Source organism: Diplotaxodon limnothrissa, linkage group LG4, assembly GCF_057381915.1.
Source record: "Diplotaxodon limnothrissa isolate DT_005_m linkage group LG4, D_limnothrissa_male_GT1.1, whole genome shotgun sequence".
NCBI lineage: Eukaryota > Metazoa > Chordata > Actinopteri > Cichliformes > Cichlidae > Diplotaxodon > Diplotaxodon limnothrissa.
This window is the reverse complement of record NC_140599.1, coordinates 1,724,487-1,747,472: the sequence shown is the minus strand read 5'-3', so window position 1 is coordinate 1,747,472 and position 22,986 is coordinate 1,724,487. Positions and strand designations below refer to the sequence as shown.

The following is a 22,986-nucleotide window of genomic DNA, read 5'->3' as shown; positions in this document are numbered from 1 at the left end:
ACTGCATGCAGATCTGACACCAGGGCTGGACTGGGACAAAAAATGGTCCCGGGCATTTTGACTGGAGACCGGCCCCCCAGGTATTAAAGGAAAAACCATGAAGCCTTTGAATGAAAACAAACGCTGTTGTCACAGTGATGGACGCTGTCTTGTTGGTATACATGCATCAGTCTAATAAACTTAAACCTGCACCATCCTCCCTGTCCTGGTATTCTAAACAGGAAGTAGACTGTTGGTCGAGTTAACCTCCTGAACATCTACAACACACGGTGGAAACCTGACATTAAGACAGAGACTAGAGGTGAGACATGATCATTGCTGATTACTGATGACAGATTTAGATATGTTTTCATAAACCTTTCATTTGCCACATCAATAAACAGCACGGCAGGGCAAAATATGTTTTCTAACATGGCAACCTTTAAAAAGTGAAAGGAGACAGAAAGACAGCTGAGAAAGAATCAAACGGACTTTTTGATGCATTTTACACACAGTACTGGTGCAGAATCTAGAAAATGTGGGAAACACTGGCATCATATGCAGTACTTACTTCTGAAGAAATTATGATGGGACCCTAAAAAATGACTATGTACAATAATGGATTTCTATACATTTTACATCAGATGAAAACGTTTGTTGTAAGATTCAGATAATTATTTATTAAAAGTGAGACATTTTAAATGAGAACAAGAAAGAAAAGTATTTCTTTGTGCCCCCCTCTCCCTGTTAATGCCCTACCTGCCCCCCTGGCAACACTTTGCTAGACCCGCCCCTGCACAGTTACCAGCTGTCAGCTACACAAAAAGGATCCTGGTGTTATTTGTCTCTCAGAAACAGTTCATAACTTCAACTCATTTTGGTTTTGTCATGTTTTGTTCTTTACATTGTCTTTCTTCTATATAATTGTTAAACATTTAATAAATATGTCTACAAAAAGATTTTAAAAATCAGACATTTCACACAGACACCCAAATGATTTCTGACTGATGAAGGGGGCTGAAGGTGCCCTGCTCTTGCCCAGCTTCTGCTGCTCTCTCCCTGCTCACTGTCAGCAGCTGGCAGCCTCGGTCCTGCCTGAGACTCTTCATCTATCAGTGCCAAAGAATATGGGAAATAGCAACGCACAACATGCACATTACAAAACAAGCACATGAATCAGCATTACATTCATTAGTGAAGTGCTGACGTTCGTTCCTAAACTTTGGGCCTTAATTAACATCACTGTGAACTAATGTTTGCTTTGCTTCTAAACCAGTGAAGCAGCGAGGGGCTTTCTGAGGTTCCTGCTCGTAAATGCCCAAAATGAGTCGAGTATTTCTCTGCAACTACAAACTCTGCTTTCATCAGAGGTGTAAATATTACAGCACTGTGTCAGAGTCACTGAGGCTGGAACACAGAAAAAGGAAGTAGATGTATTTATTTTTAGACTTTATTGCCTGGAACCACTTTAAAAATACGCTTTGGGTCACAATTAACTGCAGAAACCAGGAATCCACATATGAACATTATCTGTGCAGAGATTTATGCTTCTGAAGGTAAACACTGAAAACTTGCAGCACTAAATGCACAGATAGCCAGGCGTTTCACATTTTGGGACCATCTGCCAGTTTTCATTTCTTAGGTATTGAAGAGCAGAAATGATTGAATTTTATTTACATGCTTAAAAATGTTTGCTTTTGAATATTATTTGAAGAATTACCCACACACTCAGGCACTGTGGGCCTGTTTCCCTTTGCACAACCGAGTGTTGGAAACGGGCCTTTTCTCTTTAAACTCTGAGGGGCTGTAACTTTGGCTTCTATTGGCAGATTTGCATGATTGACCCTCTTTTTAAAATAGTTTTAGCCAAGAGAATCAAGCTAACATCACTGTTTTTACGTCAGCTCACGTCACACGAGCTGTTTCAAGAAAAGTCCTCCTGTCACACAGCAATGCCTACATGAATCACACCACTCTGCTTAAATAATAATAATAATGTTTAGTGAAGCAGGTGAAGCAAAGGGCTGCTTTTAATAGGCTGGGAGACCCAGGTGTGCTGCTTTAGCTGCTGAGCCTCTCATGCTAGCCTCCATCTATAAGCTGGGATCACAGGAGCACTGCAGTCCTGACTAGATCAAGGATTGTTATTCATGCAGGTGACAAAAGTTTACATTCACAGAGTCATAGGATTGAGCCTGGTTTGAAAAGCAGCTGTTTAATGCAGCTGCTTAGAGTTCACACACAGTAGAAGAATCAGACTTGAGTCACATTTCAAACACTGGAAAAATACTCAGCAAGTAACAATGAAAACAGCACAGACTCAGTATATCCTGTTCAGTCCTGTGTTTGATATGAATGTGCTGTTCAGAGAGGATCTCGTGTCCTCTTTTACAAAGCCTTTGTTTCATGATGTTTGTGTATAAATGAATGTAGGTGTGTTTCTAAGTGTGAAGGAGCCCTGGGAGAAAAGACTGAAGCTTGTGCCAAAGAACAAACAGGAAAGAAAGATCAGCATTAATGAAGACGAGCACAGAAGGAGCCCAAGCACGTGTTGCTTTTTCAGATTTCTCTAAAAGTGTGTGTTCATTTGTTCCATCCTTCACAACAAACAACAGCTGACAGACACACATGCACTCTGTGTCACTTCACAGGGGCTGATGAAAGTGGACACAGTAAAGGGAGAGCTGGACCTGCTCTACACATCCTGCACTCTGTTAACAGACTTTATTCTGCAGCATCAACAGATAAAAATATATGAAGATATAGAAACGTTTAACATTGTGACTGTTCACATTAGTGAAGCTGTTACTTTGCTGCCAGGTGGGAAAAGAAGCCTAAAGCTGAGTCTGATTAAACATCTGCTGCACCAGAGAGTTTCATGGCCCTGCTTTATCCTGTGCTTGCTGACCACCTCGTCCTGAAACCTCTTCATCATCCTCACAGTCGTGTGAAGAAAGAGGGAAGCAGGTGGAAACCATCTGTGCTGCTGTGTTCACTTGTGTGTGTGCGTCTATGGTCATATCTAATGTGTACCTACAGACAAACACAAACACCTGGCATTGCACAAGAGTCTCTATGGAGCAACCTGCAGATGTCAGAGATGTGATTAGAGGGTAAAGTGGACTAGTGAGAGCATCTATGTTGTTGTTGTCTGCTGGGGGACAGCATCAGCTCCAGAGATGCATCAGGATCAGCAAACTAATCTGCAAGGCTGCAAGTGTCACTGAAGGAGTTTGAGTCAGTGAGGGACTCAAGCTCACACAGCTGCTCAAGAAGGCTCAGCAGCTGCTGTATTTCCTGAGGAGGCTGAGGAAATTTGGTATGTTGGCCAAGATCCTCAGCAGGTTCTACAGCTGCACTGTGGAGAGCAGCCTGACAGCTGCATCACTGCATGGTACGGCAGCACTACTGCAAACCGCAAACGCCTGCAGAGAGTGATAACAACTGTGGAGAAGATCATCAGGACCCCGCTGCCCTCTCTGCAGAGCAGCTACCATCACAGAGTCCAGAGGAGAGACACACCTCTGCCCTCGAGACGAAGGTTCAGAAGTGTGAAATGTAGAACATCCAGACTCAACAACTCCATCTTCCCCACTGCTATCAGACTCCTGAACAGCTGACCGACCTCAAACTGCAGTTTGCACATCAGGTCACTTTGCACACTAAGTTCATTTTGCACATTAAACTCCATGTACATCCATGTACATCGACATCTGCAGACCACACGTGTCTTCAGTTACTTATTTGTACTTATTTGCAGTTATTTATCTTTTTATTTTATTTTTTTAAGTTATTTTTTATCCTTATTTTATCTTTTTATTTATTCTTATCTTGTTCTTTTAACCATTATCTAACTTGGCATTGTGCACGGTGTGTTTAGATTCAGTTTAAATTCAGGGACACGGAGCCCCTGTTGATCCTCTACCTAATCACACGAGCCACGGTGTGAGAACGGGTGTGGGTCTCAATCAGCCAAGGTTTTGGGTGAACCCATTGTGAGATCTAGCCCCACCCCATCATGTGATTTCCTGTGATCAAATGTCCCAGGATGTAAGTGGGCGTTAAGACGTCCATGTCCCTCTTCAAGCAACTTAAAGAAGTCCAGACGCTTTTCTTTCCAAGCTCCTTCAACAACATCATTCATAGAACAACTTCCAGCTTCTTTTGCTCGGCTACAGTTTGGATGGATTTGCAGATGCAACAAGACTAAAATGGTTAGGGTCAGGAGGTCAAAGGTCAGAGCTCCTGTGGGTCTGAGGGCGGCCTCACGCTGGAGAAGGATGAAGGAGTCTGACCTGAGCCAGTGTTTGACATGAACACATCAGCACTGCTGTCAGTGAGCCTAACGACAGCCGTTAGCATCATTTCAGTGTTTCAGTCATAAAAACACTTCCTGTCTCTGTGGTGGTTACAGTGACATCATGCAGTTTGTGCTTTGACCTCCAGAGGGCGACAAATCAGCACAGACAGAGAGCTCCATTCAAACTTTGCTGCCATCAGGAATAATTCTTCAAATATAATCATCAGTGTTTGAGCAGTTATGATATCAGGGACAATCTAGACATGTGTGACAATACTGAACATGTCACATGACACACCTCAAACATCATGTGATCCACTCTCAGTCTGCACTTTCATTCATGACTTCAACAGGTTGAAATGAGCTTTGAAGAAACATTCAGTGAAATAAATCTTTCATGGATTCATGTGAGCAGCAGATGAACTTTGTACCAACAACATCTTCAATAACAGAGTCTGAATGAAGCTCAGGTGTTGATGCTGCTCACTGATTGGACGCTTGCTTTCAGCTCTGCTCTCAGTCTTTACTGCACAGGTGAAGGTAGAAAGTGTGACTGGATCTATAGACTGGAAACAGAGAAACATGCTGAACATTTGAAGCTTTGCAGCAGAAATGTTCATGTTACAAATACAGCAGAGCTGATCTGGGATCAGTGTGTTCACACCTGCAGCTACAACAAGGTTTCATGTCTCCACACGTCAGCATGTGAACTTTACTCTGACTCAGTCTGAGCAGTCAGACGGCATATTTTTAAAGTTAACACATCAGCACACACAGAGCTGAGCCCCTCCCACCTGTGCTGAGTTTCAGGTGGAGCCCCGCCTCCTTCCAGGAAGCAGCTCACCTGTGTGTCCGTGTTTAGTGTCCAGGTGTGGAGTGGAGCTTGTTGTTGGTGTGTGAAGAAACTGTAAGTTTGCTTTGTTTCCTCCTTTAACAGTTTGTCTTTAGGAACTTTACTGTTTGTTCAGCTCGTGTTTGATTTCTTCACACAACAAACTGTGTGTGTTTGTATTTCCGGTCTCTCCATTAAAGTCAGTGTGTAATGTTTCCTGGCTAACATCAGCTGTGTGCAGCTTAGTTCAGCACAAATCTGCCGCTCCATAGTTCACGGTAACGGACTCACAGCTGGACCAACGAGGCCGAGTGTGTCCGCCACTCTGAGCTACGTTCGTGTTTGTGTACTTGTAGTTTGTACTTTGAGTTCACTCAGAGCCCACAGAGGACGCAGCGTACGTGATGACGTCACAGCCCTTTACCTCCTTTACTGTCACTGTGATTAATATTTACACACGAGACACCTGCAGAGCTCTGACGCTAAGCTAGCACACAGCATGCTAACACTAAGCTAAAGCTAGGCTAGCCAAGAACCCAGAGTGAGGTTAAAGCTGAATAAACACTGACCCCAGACCAGCACCGTGATAAAGTGAGCTGCTGCTGCTGAACTTGAACAGGTAACAAAGTGATGAGCAGTCAGGCTGCAGGTTTCTACCTGTTCATGTTTCTACAGTAGAATCACTTTGAAGTGTCTTTGTGCTGTTTCATCTTTGATTTGTGTTCATAAACACTCAGAGAAACATCACGTGACCTCATCAGGATCTGTGTTGGTGTGTGGGGCTGTACCTCAGCTTTATGTTGTTACATGCTCATTTGTTCATTTTAACATCAAAGTAATGTTATGAGGAGTAATGAAGTAACGTACTCCATTACTTTTAATCAAAGTGTTCTGTGTAATATGTGTAATAATGACTGTTTTGAGTAATGACCAACACTGATCACAACAAAGAGGAAATGCCTCCAACATGCACAAACATTTGAGCCACAACATGCAGTTAATGTGCACAAATGTCTTTGATATGCTGCTCAGTGATGGTGGTGACTGTCAGAGCAGAGCTACTGAGAATCAATAAGTAATATCAATGATGGGATCAGAATCACTAAATTCTTCTCATCCCTGTCAGTATCATACATGTGCTGTATAATGTGATAAATGTAGAGGTGCTGGCTGTTCTCTCACTCTGCTGTTTAGCTGTAAAGGACGCCTCCCTGCCTTTGTCTCATTCATGACCTTTAATAGTCTCTTCTAACATGCAGAGATCTGTATGATCTGTTTCATAGAGTCTAACCAGCCTGTACAGGTAACAACAACAGTCACTGCATCACTGACACACAAACGTCATCTCTGTCAATAACAACATTCATACATGGAATAAAAACACATCAGTGGATCATTGCTGGAGCTGATGTTTGTGCTCCTGGTGCAAAGGCTCTCAGTTTCCTCCTTGAAATAACATCAGTGGTGGGTCAGCGACATGCTTTCTTTCCCTCTCAGGTTTAAATATCTGGGACTCTCCACCGTTTGGTTTTAGAGCTGAAGAAGCTTCTCAGATGAAACGTCTTCCAGAAACTTAAAGACGTCTCTTTTCTCTCCAAGCTCCTTAGATCACATGACCTGGATGACTGAACCTACAGACATATTGACCTGGTTTCATGGTCACATGACAGGTCAGAGGTCAGCGACTGTAACTCAGTTCCTCCTGTTAATGTGAACTCACTGAGTGTTTGTGGTTTACCTCTCAGACTGACTGAAGACGATGATGGAGGAAGAGGAGGACAGAGCAGAGTCTGCAGGGTCCAGCTGTCCGTCTGTGAGGAGTGACTGGTCCAAAGATTATAATCCAGGCTTCAGTGGTGAACCTGGAGCAACGAGGTCAGAGAGCTGAACTCACTGAGTAACAGAAATAATTCTGCACTGACATTATAATCAGTGTTGACTCTGGTTGATTGTCTGACTGTGTTTGTGAGCTGAGAGGAAATGAAAATGAGTTTGTAACAAAAATCAGTTTTGTCCAGTTTTCCTGTAAAAAGCTGAACTCTAATCTAAGAGGATGTTACTGACAGGAAACAGCTGCATTATCTGCAGTCTGTGTGATCACAGCTGCTTCAATCATGTTTGTGTCTGCAGAGGTCAGAGGTCACAGTCTGCAGGGTCCAGCTGTCCGTCTGTGAGGAGTGACGGGTCCAAAGGCAACGTTCCAGACTTCAGTGGTGAACCTGGAGCAACGAGGTCAGAGAGCTGTGATGACTCCTTTACATGTTTGTGTTTCCTGGATAAATATGACCTGAAACATCCTCAGATTGTTACAAAGATTCATTAAAAAGAAAACAATGAAAGAGAAAAGATCCAAATGTTCGACTTGGTCATTTGCTGTTTGAGGACAGTGATGCTCATATCTGTGGGGAAAGTGTGACCTGAGTGGGTTCATGTTTGTCTTTAAAGAACAGAGCTGCTCTGATTCTCTTTGTGTCTGATCTGTTAAACAGTCTGAGAGGTCACACAGAGACCCAGCAGCTAAAGCCTGGATCATACTGGCTGCTGTTACTCCATCAGGACAACACTGAACCACAGTGGTGTGGATGTAGTGGATAAATCCCACCATACTGATGCTCAGAGTTAATCACAGGGAAGAAATCCAGATGTTACCTTCAGATTGTGACCTTTGGAGTGGACGATGCAGATTTCAATAGAGAATAAATGTTGTTGTTTTTCAGCTGTGAAGAAAGAATCTAATTTTCTGAACTTAAGAATTTATGATGCTGGAAACAACATGGAGACTATAACACAACATTTCCACTGTGTTCATAGAATGAATGTAAAACTGTCAGACATTCATTAAATATGCAAAATGTCTACAGAAGCATCAGAGGGTCAGACGTGAAGCACTCAGTGATTTTGATCAAATGACTCATCAGTTATTGATCTGTACTACACTGATCTACCACGTTAGTAAAGCTGGTGTTCTGGTGGTGGAGGGAGACTCGGATCATGTTCTGGTTTTGGAGCAGTGATCTGCTGATGGTTCAGTTTGATGAGCTTCTTCAAAATCATCCCTGACATCACCACTGAAAGGACGTCCATGAAAACAGACTGAAAATTACTGATATGTTCACAATCTGAGAGTTTAAAACTTGACAGACTTGATTCAGATGAAGTTATTTGAGCAGAAACTCCTGGATCTTTATCCTGTGTTGATCTAATCCTTCATGGTTCCTCCACAGAGTGGAGCAGCAGAGCTCAGAGGTTCCCAGTGGTCAGTCTGCCCAGCAGCATCAAACACAGCTGGACTCCATATTTATGGTCTGTACATGTACAACAACTACTGTTACATCTGTTCTGTTCACAGTCATCTCCATGCTGCTCTTTGTAGACCAGTGGATCGTCAGTGTGTCCAACATGGATCTGATGTTTGGCTCCATGATTTCAGTCTGATTGGCTCATTCATAAATATTCTGTTCCAGCTGCTGGAGGACAACATCATCACTTTTGTGAAGAACGAGCTGAAGAAGATCCAGAAGGTTCTGAGTCCAGATTACCCAGAATGCTTAGAGAGTCAGAGGAGCAGCAGCAGAGAGGCGTTTGTGAAGATCACAGTGGACTTCCTGAGGAGAATGAAGCAGGAGGAGCTGGCTGACCGTCTGCAGAGCAGTAAGAGGATTTATCTAAAGATTTAAGCTGCTGGATAAATGAGACATTTTCCAGAGATGGAAGATGGAGCAACATGTTTTAAAGATTAGTTCTTTTTGGAATTGAGTGTTTATTTTTCTTCTCATTCAGAACTTCAAGCTGCAGTTTGTCATCGTAACCTTAAATCCACCCTGAAGAAGAAGTTCCAGTGTGTGTTTGAGGGCATCGCTAAAGCAGGAAACCCAACCCTCCTGAATCAGATCTACACAGAGCTCTACATCACAGAGGGAGGGACTGCAGAGGTCAATGATGAACATGAGGTCAGACAGATTGAAACAGCATCCAGGAAACCAGACAGACCAGAAACAACCATCAGACAAGAAGACATCTTTAAAGCCTCACCTGGAAGAGATGAACCAATCAGAACAGTGCTGACAAAGGGAGTGGCTGGCATTGGGAAAACAGTCTTAACACAGAAATACAGCCTGGACTGGGCTGAAGACAAAGCCAACCAGGACATCCAGTTCATATTTCCATTCACTTTCAGAGAGCTGAATGTGCTGAAAGAGGCAAAGTTCAGCTTGGTGGGACTTGTTCATCACTTCTTTACTGAAACCAAAGAAGCAGGAATCTGCAGCTTTGAAGACTTCCAGGTTGTGTTCATCTTTGATGGTCTGGATGAGTGTCGACTTCCTCTGGACTTCCACAAAACTACAATCCTAACTGACCCTAGAAAGTCCACCTCAGTGGATGTGCTGCTGATAAACCTCATCAGGGGGAAACTGCTTCCCTCTGCTCGCCTCTGGATAACCACACGACCTGCAGCAGCCAATCAGATCCCTCCTGACTGTGTTGGCATGGTGACAGAGGTCCGAGGCTTCACTGACCCACAGAAGGAGGAGTACTTCAGGAAGAGATTCAGAGATGAGGAGCAGGCCAGCAGGATCATCTCCCACATCAAGACATCACGAAGCCTCCACATCATGTGTCACATCCCAGTCTTCTGCTGGATCACTGCTACAGTTCTGGAGGATGTGCTGGAAACCAGAGAGGGAGGACAGCTGCCCAAGACCCTGACTGAGATGTACATCCACTTCCTGGTGGTTCAGGCCAAAGTGAAGAAGGTCAAGTATGATGGAGGAGCTGAGACAGATCCACACTGGAGTCCAGAGAGCAGGAAGATGGTGGAGTCTCTGGGAAAACTGGCTTTTGATCAGCTGCAGAAAGGAAACCTGATCTTCTATGAATCAGACCTGAAAGAGTGTGGCATCGATATCAGAGCAGCCTCAGTGTACTCAGGAGTGTTCACACAGATCTTTAAAGAGGAGAGCGGACTGTACCAGGACAAGGTGTTCTGCTTCATCCATCTGAGTGTTCAGGAGTTTCTGGCTGCTCTTCATGTCCATCTGACCTTCATCAACTCTGGACTCAATCTGCTGGAAGAACAACAAACAACCTCTACATGGTCTAAACTATTTAACAAACTAAAACTTCAATCTCTCCACCAGAGTGCTGTGAACAAGGCCTTACAGAGTCCAAATGGACACCTGGACTTGTTCCTCCGCTTCCTCCTGGGTCTTTCACTGCAGACCAATCAGACTCTCCTACGAGGTCTGCTGACACAGACAGGAAGTAGCTCACAGACCAATCAGGAAACAGTCCAGTACATCAAGAAGAAGCTCAGTGAGAATCTGTCTGCAGAGAAAAGCATCAATCTGATCCACTGTCTGAATGAACTGGATGATCGTTCTCTAGTGGAGGAGATCCAACAGTCCCTGAGATCAGGAAGTCTCTCCACAGGTAAACTGTCTCCTGCTCAGTGGTCAGCTCTGGTCTTCATCTTACTGTCATCAGAAAAAGATCTGGATGTGTTTGACCTGAAGAAATACTCTGCTTCAGAGGAGGCTCTTCTGAGGCTGCTGCCAGTGGTCAAAGCCTCCAACAAGGCTCTGTGAGTAAATCTGTGATCATGTTTATTTTTAAAATGTTGATTAAAAGTGGTCATAGATTTCTTCCATGACAGATCCATGTCCTAAAACCATGAGCCAGCGTAGTTGTATAGTATAAAAGAAAAAAGGAGAACTTTTGACCACAATATTGTAACTTGAATGAACTTTTGATACAGCCTTTAAACATAAAATTTATGAACAGAATCGGTGACAAAGGGCAGCCCTGGTGGAGCCCATCACCCACCGGACTTATTACTATCCAACGTATTGCCGGCTATGCCAACCAAGCTCTTGCAATGGTTGTAAAAGGATCGAATGGCCATAAAATGTTTCTCAGTTTTATTATTTTCAGTCACATCTGTTTTTGATTATTAACTGAATATTTTAAAATTCAGGCTTTTTATGTTATACAAAACATCATATTTTCTTATGATGTCTTGTATTGATTCTGAAGGAATAGTTTTCATCAGTATCGCAGATACCAGCCTGAATTTTACTTTGTATTGGATCAGAAAGGAAATCAGTGGCATCACACATCACTTACAGCAACTTCAGTACCTCTTCATTTTAATAAACTGGGGGGAGGTGCACCAAGATTCAGTATGAGATAAAGAATTATTTTTAACTGTAAGGTTGGAGAAATCTGTTGTTGGAAATTGGAAGAACAGGTCATCTTAAAAATCACTGCATTGTAGTTTTATTCAGGCCCCTTCAATCTGTGATCGCTGTTGCTTTGCATTGTAAATGCTACTATTACAAAAGTCACAAATATTAGTGTATGTGTGTGTTGTTGGGTAATAAACCAAAAGAACAGAATCTACCAGCACCTCACTGATTTCTGCTTAAAAACAATAAAAAAGCAATAAAGCTCTGATTTGTTTGGTTGATCTTGTCTCCCTTCCACCTTGATTTCAGACTGAGTGGCTGTAACCTGTCAGACAGAAGCTGTGAAGCTCTGTCCTCAGTCCTGAGCTCCCAGTCCTCCCATCTGACAGAGCTGGACCTGGGTAACAACAACCTGCAGGATTCAGGAGTGAAGCTTCTGTCTGCTGGGATGAAGAGTCAATACTGCAAACTGGAAACGCTGAGGTCAGATCAAGCAATATCGATTTTTTTTCATCAATTAACATCATTTAATCAATTTCATTTGGAAAAAATTAAGTGTTTATGTTTTGTTTTTTTAATGAATCCATCCAAATCACACTAAACTGCCACATTTGTCTTTTGTAACATGAGGCAATAAGGATTCCAGCATGTCCTGAAACAGTGTTGAAATATTGTAAATGTAGTAGCTCCTCATGGCACCATGAATATACTTTAACACAAGTGTTTCATGTCTTCTTGTCATCCTTTCTTCAGACTGAGTGGCTGTAACCTGTCAGACAGAAGCTGTGAAGCTCTGTCCTCAGTCCTGAGCTCCCAGTCCTCCCGTCTGACAGAGCTGGACCTGGGTAACAACAACCTGCAGGATTCAGGACTGAAGCTTCTATTTTCTGCAGTGGAAAGTCCAAAGTGTACACTTGGGATTCTCAGGTCAGGATTCAGTCTTTTCTGATGATGATTTAAAACCTGAGTCAGGTCGATAAATGGCTTACTCATTTACAACAGACATGATTTGTCAAATCACCTTATATCTAACCCAAAGGTCCTGTGTTTTACTACTTTGATTTTTTAGTAAAACACAGGACCTCTTAATATTTATCTAAGAGACCATATATAATTTTTTTCCCTGGATCATGTGTGTACCCTCCTGGTTGGAGCTCCAGCAGCCTGTATCAGTGAATGGGACTTTAAATGAAATTGCTGCCCCTGTCAGGAAGAGGTCTGAGTGACACACAAAACAGAAAATATGAGCACTGCATGTGTCTGAGGCTACTCGGATACAGACCTGAATGAGACACTAACTTTGTCTCTGAGAGATAACTTTTATTATTAAATACACTTCATTTCTCATCTGTGTAGAGAATGTAGAGTTTGACATGCTAATATTACAAAATGAAAAATCACACTGAGTCACAAAGAAATTGTTTTGGAGTATTTATGGTTCAGCTGATGAAATTGTTCAAACAAACCAGTAATTTACACCGAAACAGCACAAGTGAAACTTTTTCGAGGGACTTACACTAAGCTTGTCCTGGTACACCTGTAGAGCCCAGCTTCTATGGACCATGAGCTTAAGTTCTGTGCTGCTCTGATTTATTGCCTGTGCTGTCTTTCAGTTCAGCTTTGTCGAGTCTCTGGTAGGATTTCTTTTACATGACCTGTGTAAAAACAAAACAGGAAACACATTAAGCTGAAGTAAGATGCACAATTTGAAAAATGGGGCACAAAAAATGTTGCTGCTTTCTGGAAAGTGCGTCTAAGAAGACCCAATGGAGAAAGTGAAGAGAAAAATCAAAGATTAAGAAGAAGAAAATGGCAGAGGCAGTTTCTCTTGGACTGCCTGCAGATGGGGTGAGACTCTAGAAACAGGGATGATTGGAGAAAATGCAAAGAGGCCATAGGATAAACCAGGAGATGAATACTCTGGTGTTCTGGGGATAGTGGGAGTGAGAGGGAGAGATGCCAGTAAATGATTTCAAGGATAAATTTGAGAGAATCAGAGCTAAGAAACCAAAGCAAGTGGGGAACTACAAACATATGGACAGACTCATAATTAGGCCAAAGACACATTAAAGCAATTATTACAGGTTTAGAAACAGGGATGGATATGAAGGAGCTTAGCATGAATTTGCATTGAGGAAAGAATAGCAACGAGCATCAGAGGAAACAGTTAGGAAAACTAAAAGGATGTACTGGCAGGAATACTGCAGTACTTTAGGAAGAACTACCGTATTTCCCAGACTACAGAGCGCACCTGAATATTAGCCGCACAAGCTAAAATCAGGGGAAAATCCTGTTTTGTACATACATTAGCCGCACCTGACTAAAAGCCGCAGGTGTTTCAATGTTGACTTATCATATGTAAGAGAATATGCACAAAGCGAATTGTCAGGAAAGAGACGGCTGTTTGGAGACACACCCCTTTTATTAATATTTTGAAAAACAAGTTATGGGTACATATTTGCATAACTTTTTAGGTATATGTACAAGTAGCGGTAATTACAAGTACAAAACATGTACTGTGCTTCATAAATGAGTAACAAATGTAGTACATAACAATAACCTACAGCACACCAGAACAATTGATTCGGACTACCTTTTAGGCTCAGGTGCAGTGACACGGCTTTAACAAGAAGAAAAGTCAGTCATTCACCATCTTTCTCTTCTTCCTGCGCACTAAAACCACCAAAGTCCTCTCCTCCAGTGTCGGAAACAAACAGGCTCAGGATGGCTTCGTCATCCACTCTCAGCTTCTTTCTTTCGTTGTCACTTTCAAAAACAAAGAAATCCTCGTTGTCAGTGTCAGAGTCGAACACCCTCAGAAGGGCCGTGGCGGTGTCCTCCTCTCCATCATGCAGCATTCAGCCCTTCGAAATCTGTTGGTGATCGTGGATGTTTTCACACTTTTCCACGCTGTCAGAATCCAATGGTGGAGTTGGGCATAACTTGCTTTTTGCAAGTTTATCGCCGCTCATCATCCAGGCCTCCAGCTGAACGGGTAGCGCTACTTTGAAGTTTGTTTTTCGCGCTACCTCGTACGGCACTACGTTGCCTGACGGATGGACATGTGACCAACATACCACTCTTGAACCCCGATCCTTCCGCCAGGCAACGTAGTGCCGTACAACAGCGGAACAAACAAAACAAATCCGCTCATGGACAATCCATAGAAAAGCCGCACCTGACTAAAAGCCGCAGGGCTCAAAGCTTGTGCAAAAAGTAGCGGCTTATAGCCCGACAATTACGGTACACCAGTTCAGAATGTGTGGAGTACAGTTAAGAACATGAATGCAGACAGGAAACAACAGCAGCTGTTGTAAAGTAAATTCAAACTCCTTCATTAAATGCAGCTGGTTGAGTTGAAAACAATGGAGAATGATTGTGTTACGTTGTTTATTCTCTATAGAAATGGAGCAGGAGTGCATGCAGAGCTGGACGTGGGCTGTATATACATGCGTGTATCTGTTTTGTCTGTGAGCAGAGAAAACAAAGCACTGGAAATGTCATATTGAAATGTTAAATCAGGAAAATCCTGGAGAAGAGGATAGTTCTAATGTTCAGTTTGTAATGTTGAATTCAACACAGCTCTTAAATGCATAAAAATGACTTCACCTGACGTCAGACTGAACAATCGGATTAGCTACTGATATTGATTTAACCCGTTTAGACCTACCATAGAACCAAGTCCGCCAGAGCTTATATTATATTTTTACATGCTGTAGAGCCATTTTTGGGAGCATTTCAAGTTGCTATACATCAATACAACCATTACAGCCTAAATTTTAATAATATGTATGTATTAAGTGCATAGTAATTACATAAATTGCAAAAAAGTGCAATAAACTACAAAAAAATTGAAAATCGTTTTTGTTTTTTTAACATATATTTCTAGTTAGAGAAATTTAAGAGGCTTATCCCTCAAAACTGTAAATACAAAAAAGTTGCACAAAATAGTTTCCCACCTCAGGAAATTTATTTTGAGTGCCTTCATAGTTTTATTTTTGAAATACACCAATTTTTATATACTGCAGGAAAAACGAAAATAAATATTATACTGCAAATTTGCAAAATAACAGCATATGCATCAAAATAAACTATTTCCAGCAGAGCAATATGAGTCCTAAGCATATGTGGAAGGAAACTGTAACCTAGGACAAGCTGATGGCATAAGATGTAAATACAACTCCTCAGGTTTCATATGCAAAAAAAATTATTGCGCTAGCTCACGTGATTACAGTGCTACCGGGATTTAAAAATAGTTGCGCAAAACGGAGTGTGCCCACTCTGACCAGTTTTAAAGGGTTAAAGCAAGAAAATATGGTATTAGCATTAGATGCCAATTCCTATTAACCTTAAATTAGCATTACCTGCTAATGGCAGTCTACTTAGCATTAACTCCTCACTAATGTAATGCTAATTCACATCAAATTATCTTTAGCTTTAGCATTAGCTGCTAGCTTCAGCCTACCTAGCACTAGCTGCTCACATTGTTAAAAGGGAAGAGAAAACGATATTAGCATTAGCTTGTAATAATTATTCACCCCTAATTAGAATTAGCCACTAATGGCAGCATACTTAGCATTAACTCCTCACATCGTTATAATGCAAATGATGCTAACTTGCATTAAATTAGACTGCTGTTATTAGCTAATGCTATTTAGCAGTAGCTGCTCACATTGCTATAAAGCAAAGGAAAACGATATGAGCATTAGGTTCTAATGCGTATTTGCCTTAAATTAGACGTAGGTGGGCAGCACGGTGGCACAATGGTTAGCACTGTTGCCGCACAGCAAGAAGGTCCTGAGTTCAATTCCACCATCAGGCCGGGGTCTTTCTGTGTGGAGTTTGCATGTTCTCCCCGTGTTTGCGTGGGTTCCCACCGGGTACTCCGGCTTCCTCCCACCGTCCAAAGACATGCAGCTTGTGGGGATAGGTTAATTGGATAATCCAAATTGCCACTAGGTGTGAATGTGCGAGTGAATGTGAGTGTGAATGGTTGTCTGTCCCTGTGTGTTAGCCCTGCGACAGACTGGCGACCTGTCCAGGGTGTACCCCGCCTTTCGCCCTATGACAGCTGGGATAGGCTCCAGCGCCCCCCGCGACCCTGAAAAGGATAAGCGGAAGCGAATGGATGGATGGATGGATAGACGTAGGTGCTAATGGCGGCCTACTTAGCATTAGCAGCTCAGATGTTGTAATGCTAGGGAAAAGAGTGTTAGCATTAGCCGTTCACAATGTTATAAAGTTAAGGGAAATAGTGTTAGCATTAGCTACTCACATTGTTAAAAAGTGTTAGCATTAGTGCATAATGCTAATTCACATCAAATTAGCATTAGTTAATAACGGCAGCCTATTTAGCATTAGCAGATAATGTTGACCTTGGCCCACTGGAAAAGTTCAGAACTAAAGATTTAGGAGTGTTTCTCGATAGCTCTTTCTTGTTTGAGAAACAAATAAATTCTGTTATTAAAACCAGCTGTAAGGTTTATATTGTTGATTGTCATTTATGCTTAGAAATATTTACTCATATATGCTTAGAGTTGTATAATCGATTGCATGATGATAGAGGTTTGATCCTTAGTAGTCTGTAAAGACTCTGTGTGCCTTCCAGAGTGCTCTGGCATGCACACACCACTTGGGGCCATGAGAGAGGTCGTACCCTCTCTTACTGATTTATGGTGTAGGACAGGGGTCTCAAACTCAATTTAGCTGGGGGCCGCTGCAGGCAGAGTCTGGGTGAGGCTGGGCCGCATTAGGTTTTCCACAGGAAAGGCATGGTTAAAAAATTCCAATCTTCTCAAATCTCTTTTTTTATTTTTTAACACAAAATATTAAAAATAAATAAACAAATTAAGAATTAATAAGAAAATAAATCAATCAGTAATACATAAATAAAACAATAATAAGATATTTTTAGTCAGTGAACTTGTGTGTTTCTTTCAGTCTTCTATATCTGCTGTATTTAGATTGAAATGTCTGTATTAACAGTTCTATAACCTTCTTCTGAACATGAATGGAACACTGTAGAAAATGAACTGTTCTTCTGAACATGGCTTCTCTTGCCTACTCCTTGCTGCTAGAGACCTGGCAGCGTTTCCTCTCGCATAGCCGAGCCAGATTTGGCCTGAGGGAGGAAGCAGTTGCGGCCCTCAGTATGTCTTGAAGATGATCATCCGTAAGTCTGGACCTGTACTTGGACTTATTGAAGTTCAAAGTGGAGAAGAGCTTTTGGCACAAGTATGTGCTACCAAAAAGGCACATGGTCCACTTGAACATTCGGGAAAGCCGAGGGAAACTAGGGCTCAATTCTCTCAAAGATTGTCCAAGCTTGTCTGCTTTTCCACTCACCTCCCTGAACTTTGCTTTGAGTTCAGAGTTGCACTGCAGCTCAATGAGCTCCATTTGAAGCACAGAAGGGGCATCTTGCACATCAAAGGAGAAGGGGTCCGCAAAAATGTGAAAGGTGGCTCTGTGTGTCTTGAAGTCAGCAAATCTGTGATCAAATTCCTCCTGTAGCCTCAAAATGACATCAACATACTCGTCAGCACTGAATGGTGTGCCTGCATCCACGAGTGCCTTGCATGCTGGGAAATGGCAAAGGTTTGTCTGAGAGAGCTGAGCTTTCCAGAGCGCCAGTTTTGTGGAGAATGCTCTCACGTTGTCATAGGCAGCACTGACAAGTTGCCCCTGGCCTTGTAACGTCTTGTTCAGTACATTAAGCTCATGTGTCATATCAACAAGAAAAGCTGAGTCCATGAGCCATTTGGGATCAGTTAGCACAGGAACACTAACTCCATCCTTCTCCATGAAGGCTTCACTTCTGCTCTCAACTCAAAAAGTCTCTTTAATACATTTCCCCTGCTGAGCCAACGTACCTCAGTGAAGTCGAGCACATCCCCATATTCTGACTCCATTTCCTCTAGAAAAGCACAGAACCTTCGGTGCTTTAAGCCCCTGGATCTGATTTGGTTGATGCATTTCACAACAATAGACATCACATTGTCAAACTTCAGGCATTTGCTGCAAAGGACCTGCTGATGGATGATGCAGTGCAGAGCAATGGCCTCCTCCACGCCTTCCTCTTCCAGTTTGTTTTGTGCCACCAGTCCATGTTTCCTCCCTGTCATTGATGGCGCTCCATCTGTTGTTATTCCAACAAACCTCTTCCATGGCAAACCAACATTCTCAATGGCATCACACAGCTTGTAAATATCTGCTGAGCGGTGGTCTGGCCATGCATTGGAATTACTGTGAGCAGCTCCTGTCATCAACACCACGGACATACATTGGGAGCTGGGCAGTGTCGGTGATGTCTGTGGTCTCATCAAGAGCGACTGAGTATACACTGAAACATTTGGCTTTCTCACACAGTTGGTCATAAATGTCACTTGACAGGTCAGAAATGCGATCTGCTGCGGTGTTGGCAGAAAGGCTGATGTTGCTAAACTGACCTTTCTTTCCCGGACAGACTATATTTGCAGCCTGCAATATGCACTTTTAGACAAATGCACCTTCTGTGAATGGCTTCCCTGCTTTAGCAATCATCTCACTAACCACGTGGCTCCGACTGCTGCATTATTCTCTTTGGTTGCTTTCTTGGAGAAATCTTGCTGCCTCAGTAGATCTGTTTTAAGACTGGCAACCCAGTTCGCTCTCTCGTCTCCCTGGTATTTTGCATCCAGCTCAGCATGTCTAGTTGTGTAATGACGTTTCAAATTGTATTCCTTGTGCAGCGCAACTTTCTCTGTGCAAATAAGACAGGTCGGGGTGCCCCTGTGCTCAACAAAGAAATATTGCATTTCCCACTTTTCCTGAAATTGTCGGTGCTCATCACCAACCTTTCTCTTCACCGCAGGCTTTGAAAAAGACATGTTTGGGGCTATGTGACATTTATAATTCTACTTGGTGTCACTGTCGCATTGAAGTTTCAATCAAGCGTTTAGCCGACGGACGGGGAACGTCTCAACGCGTAGAGAACGTCATTTCTGCTTCTTTTTCTTGCAACCGTAGCACGGCGATCGGCAGATAAAAAGCCGGTAGCAGTCTCCTTTGTTTTTACGCTCGATGTTCATGTCTTTCATGACGACACGAACACCGTGGCGTTTGCAGATGGTAGAAAGTGCAGGGATAGCGAGCGCAAAAAAGGCGACTGCTCACGGCGCCGGGCTGTTGTTACAGGAGAAAGAAGCGGAAATGACAGCGTGACATATAACAAATAACATCAGCTGTTTCTGATGTTAGTTGTTTTGACTGCTTTTACATTATATTGAAATATATGTAATGTTCATGTTTGCTGCAATGCAAACGCAGTGATGCAAATAAAAACATGGAGCCACAAATTACGGTGCGACCCTATAATTAGTCCGGGTTACCGGGGACTGTTGTTGCCGATGAACAGGTGTCGCTATGTGACTGCAGACTAAATTGGGCTGCATTGAGTTCATGACTTTTCTTTTATCCCGCCGCCTACGCATCACTGTGAGAGTTAATATGAGATCTCTCTCTGTGGAAAAATAACTTTAAATCCCACTGACGTGTGTATAAATCTATATACGTATAATGTCCCGCTGGGCAGCAACTTAAAAAAACAACTTTTTTTGAAGTGTTGTGAACGCAGCGCGCTGGGGCGAATGTCGGCGTTTGCCCAATAGAAAGGAGGAAGCCAGCCAGGCACAGGAAAGAAAGAAACACTCCAGGGCAACGCTGCTGGAACTTTGACTCATTGAGAAATGTTTCCCTGCTTGCATCAAGCCCGGCTGGTGTCCCCTGAGATCCATATCCCACCCTGATTGGTGGGTTAATTCAGCTCCGCCCACAACACTGTAAAGTGTCATACATTATCAAACTAACATTACATTTTCATATTAAGGTGGGGCCAAAAACTATCGTCCGGCAGGCCGCAATTGGCCCGCGGGCCGCGAGTTTGAGACCCCTGGTGTAGGAGGACACCTGCTCTGTGTCTGGTTAAGTATAAGAGCCCTTTGTTAGGGGGACCGCTGGACTCTTAGCACCAGCTTTGGGGTCACAGGGTCACATCTGGAACACACACACACACACAGACACAGACAGACACACACACACACACAGACACAGACAGACACAGACAGACACACACACACACACAGACACAGACAGACACACACACACACACACACAGACACACACACACACACACACAGACACAGACAGACACACACACACACACAGACACAGACGCACGCACGCACGCACGCACGCACGCACACACACGCACGCACGCAGACACACACACACACACAGACACACACACACGCACAGACACACACACACACAGACACACACACAGACAGACACACACACACACACAGACACACACACAGACAGACACACACACAGACACAGACACACACACAGACAGACACACAGACACACACACACACACAGACACACACACACACACAGACACACACACTCATACACAGACACACACAGACACACACACACACACACACACACACACACACACAGACACACACACACAGACACACACACAGACACACACACACACACACACACACACACACTATGCACAGACTGGTACTCTTTGTTCATACCTGTGTAAGACGTCATAATGAACTTGTGCATATTCATGTAAGCTCAATAAAGAGCAGTGTTACGAGGGAGCAGACGAGAGCGACTGAGGTCAAGTGAAGGAACGGCGCTGTCACAGTTCTCTCCCTCATCAACTGTCTGGTTCCAGCGGTGGGTCTGTGCTAGACGACCCATCACCAGCTTTTTCCACTGGTTACCAGTACGTGGTAGAATCCACTTCCAGATCTGGTTGTCTTTAAATCTGTGAATGGATTGGCTCCATCTTATCTCTCTTTAACAAAAGAATCCAAGTGGAGCCCTCAGGTCTGCAGATAAGCAGCTTCTGACCAGAACTAGACGTAAAAACAGAGGTGAGCTTTATCGATGGCTGCAGCCAAACTCTGGAACAGTCGCCCTTCACATCAGGTCGTCACCAACACTGGACATTTTTAAAAGCCGGTTGGAAACACATTTGTACTCTGTAGCTTTCAATCCTGACCAGTCTTTATAGTCATTACTGTGTATGTTTCCTATTTTCTCTCTACTCTGTGCAGCACTTTGGCTCAAGCTGTTTTTAAATGTGCTGATAAATAAATGTCGATTTCTTTGAATAAAACAGTGGAGCCGAGCTTTGAGCTCAGTGTGTAACAGTGTGTGTGTGAGAGCCATGTAATGTCCATGTGTGCATGCTGACTGTGCTGCTCTGACCCCCCTCCTCCTTTCAGGGTGGAGCCTGCTGGAGTCCGATGGTTGAGACCAGGTCTGAGGAAGTGTAAGTGTGTTTTTAATGGGATTCATGAAAACAAAGCAGCACACATTCAACCATCTTCATCATGTCAGGAGTCATCATCAAAGTGTCAATCAATGAACAGATGATGGATCAATAACTGCAGCTGGATTGTGTTTGTTCTCTCCATCAGATTCCTGTCAACTCACAATCGACACAAACACAGTGCACACAGAGCTCCAACTGTCTGACAACAACAGGAAGGTGACACATGTGGAGGAGGTTCAGTCATATCCTGATCATCCAGACAGATTTGATGATGTTTATCAGCTGCTGTGTAGAAATGGTCTGACTGGTCGCTGTTACTGGGAGGTCGAGTGGAGAGGAGACGTTTATATATCAGTGAGTTACAGAAGCATCAGAAGGAAAGGAGGCAGTGACTGTGTGTTTGGATGGAATGATCAGTCCTGGAGTCTGTGGTGCACTGATGATGGTCCTGGTTATGTCAGGCACAATAACAGAGTAACATCCATCTCCTCCTCCTCCTCCTCCTCCTCCTCTGTCTCTAACAGAGCAGCAGTGTATGTGGACTGTCCTGCTGGCACTCTGTCCTTCTACAGAGTCTCCTCTGACACTCTGATCCACCTCCACACCTTCAACACCACATTCACTCAAACTCTTTATCCTGGGTTTACAGTCTATCCTGGTTCCTCAGTGTCCCTGTGCTGATCCAACAGACAGTTTCCATGACTGCAAGTGTTGAGTGGAAAAATGCTACATTGCATTATTGCATCCTCTCACCACAGGAGGCGCTGTTGGCACCACTGATTGCTGATCAGCTGTTCTCTGATGATCTGATTGATACTGTGAATAACGGGACTCACTGAACTCTGTGACACAGTGAAGATTACAGAGTTTAACTTCACCCTTTAAGACTGACCACAGAACCAAGTCCGCCAGAGCTTTTGTTATATTTTTACATGCTGTGGAGCCATTTGTGGGAGCATTTCAAGTTGCTATACATCAATACAACTGTTATAGCCCTAATTTTAATAATATGTATGCATTAAGTCCATAGTAACTACATAAATTGCAAAAAAAACCTCTGCTCATCCATCTCTGTGTGTATCAGGATACATTTGGTTCACAATACACAGAAAAATCAGAGTTATTACCTGTAATAAATGTGAAAGATTCCTGCAGTGATAACCAGGCAGGACTGAAACACATCCAAGCTGTCACCACGGTAACAGCACCGCCCATCCACAGGTGAGGGGAGGAGCAAAAAGAGGGACTTTGACCATTTTATACTAAAAACACTCAACTAATGTTTCTAATATGAAACAAATAAGCCCACATTAATGTGAGCGTTTATTAAATAATAATAATGATGATT

General features: G+C 43.1%; 1 protein-coding gene across 2 annotated transcripts; it reads left to right on the top strand.

Annotated features, from left to right (window-relative positions):
* Positions 1 to 6,870: 6,870 nt before the first annotated feature.
* Positions 6,871 to 22,319, top strand: LOC146632986 (protein NLRC3-like). Of its 2 annotated transcripts, XM_085351922.1 has the most exons (9): positions 6,871 to 6,986; positions 7,242 to 7,343; positions 8,336 to 8,414; positions 8,576 to 8,762; positions 8,892 to 10,692; positions 11,606 to 11,779; positions 12,050 to 12,223; positions 21,589 to 21,635; positions 21,784 to 22,319. In XM_085351922.1, exons 1-9 carry the CDS (start codon positions 6,871 to 6,873, stop codon positions 22,317 to 22,319), a joined length of 3,216 nt encoding a protein of 1,071 aa, XP_085208048.1. The 2 variants fall into 2 exon arrangements, with proteins under 2 accessions (XP_085208048.1, XP_085208049.1); XM_085351923.1 differs by lacking the exon at positions 7,242 to 7,343.
* The last annotated feature ends 667 nt before the right edge of the window (positions 22,320 to 22,986 follow it).

Excerpts from the sequence above, each read along its gene's own strand:
- LOC146632986 (XM_085351922.1), top strand. The coding sequence starts at position 6,871 with ATGATGGAGGAAGAGGAGGACAGAGCAGAGTCTGCAGGGTCCAGCTGT. Across the intron at positions 7,344-8,335 it reads GGTGAACCTGGAGCAACGAG|AGTGGAGCAGCAGAGCTCAG; the intron begins GTCAGAGAGCTG and ends GTTCCTCCACAG. Across the intron at positions 10,693-11,605 it reads AAAGCCTCCAACAAGGCTCT|ACTGAGTGGCTGTAACCTGT; the intron begins GTGAGTAAATCT and ends CCTTGATTTCAG.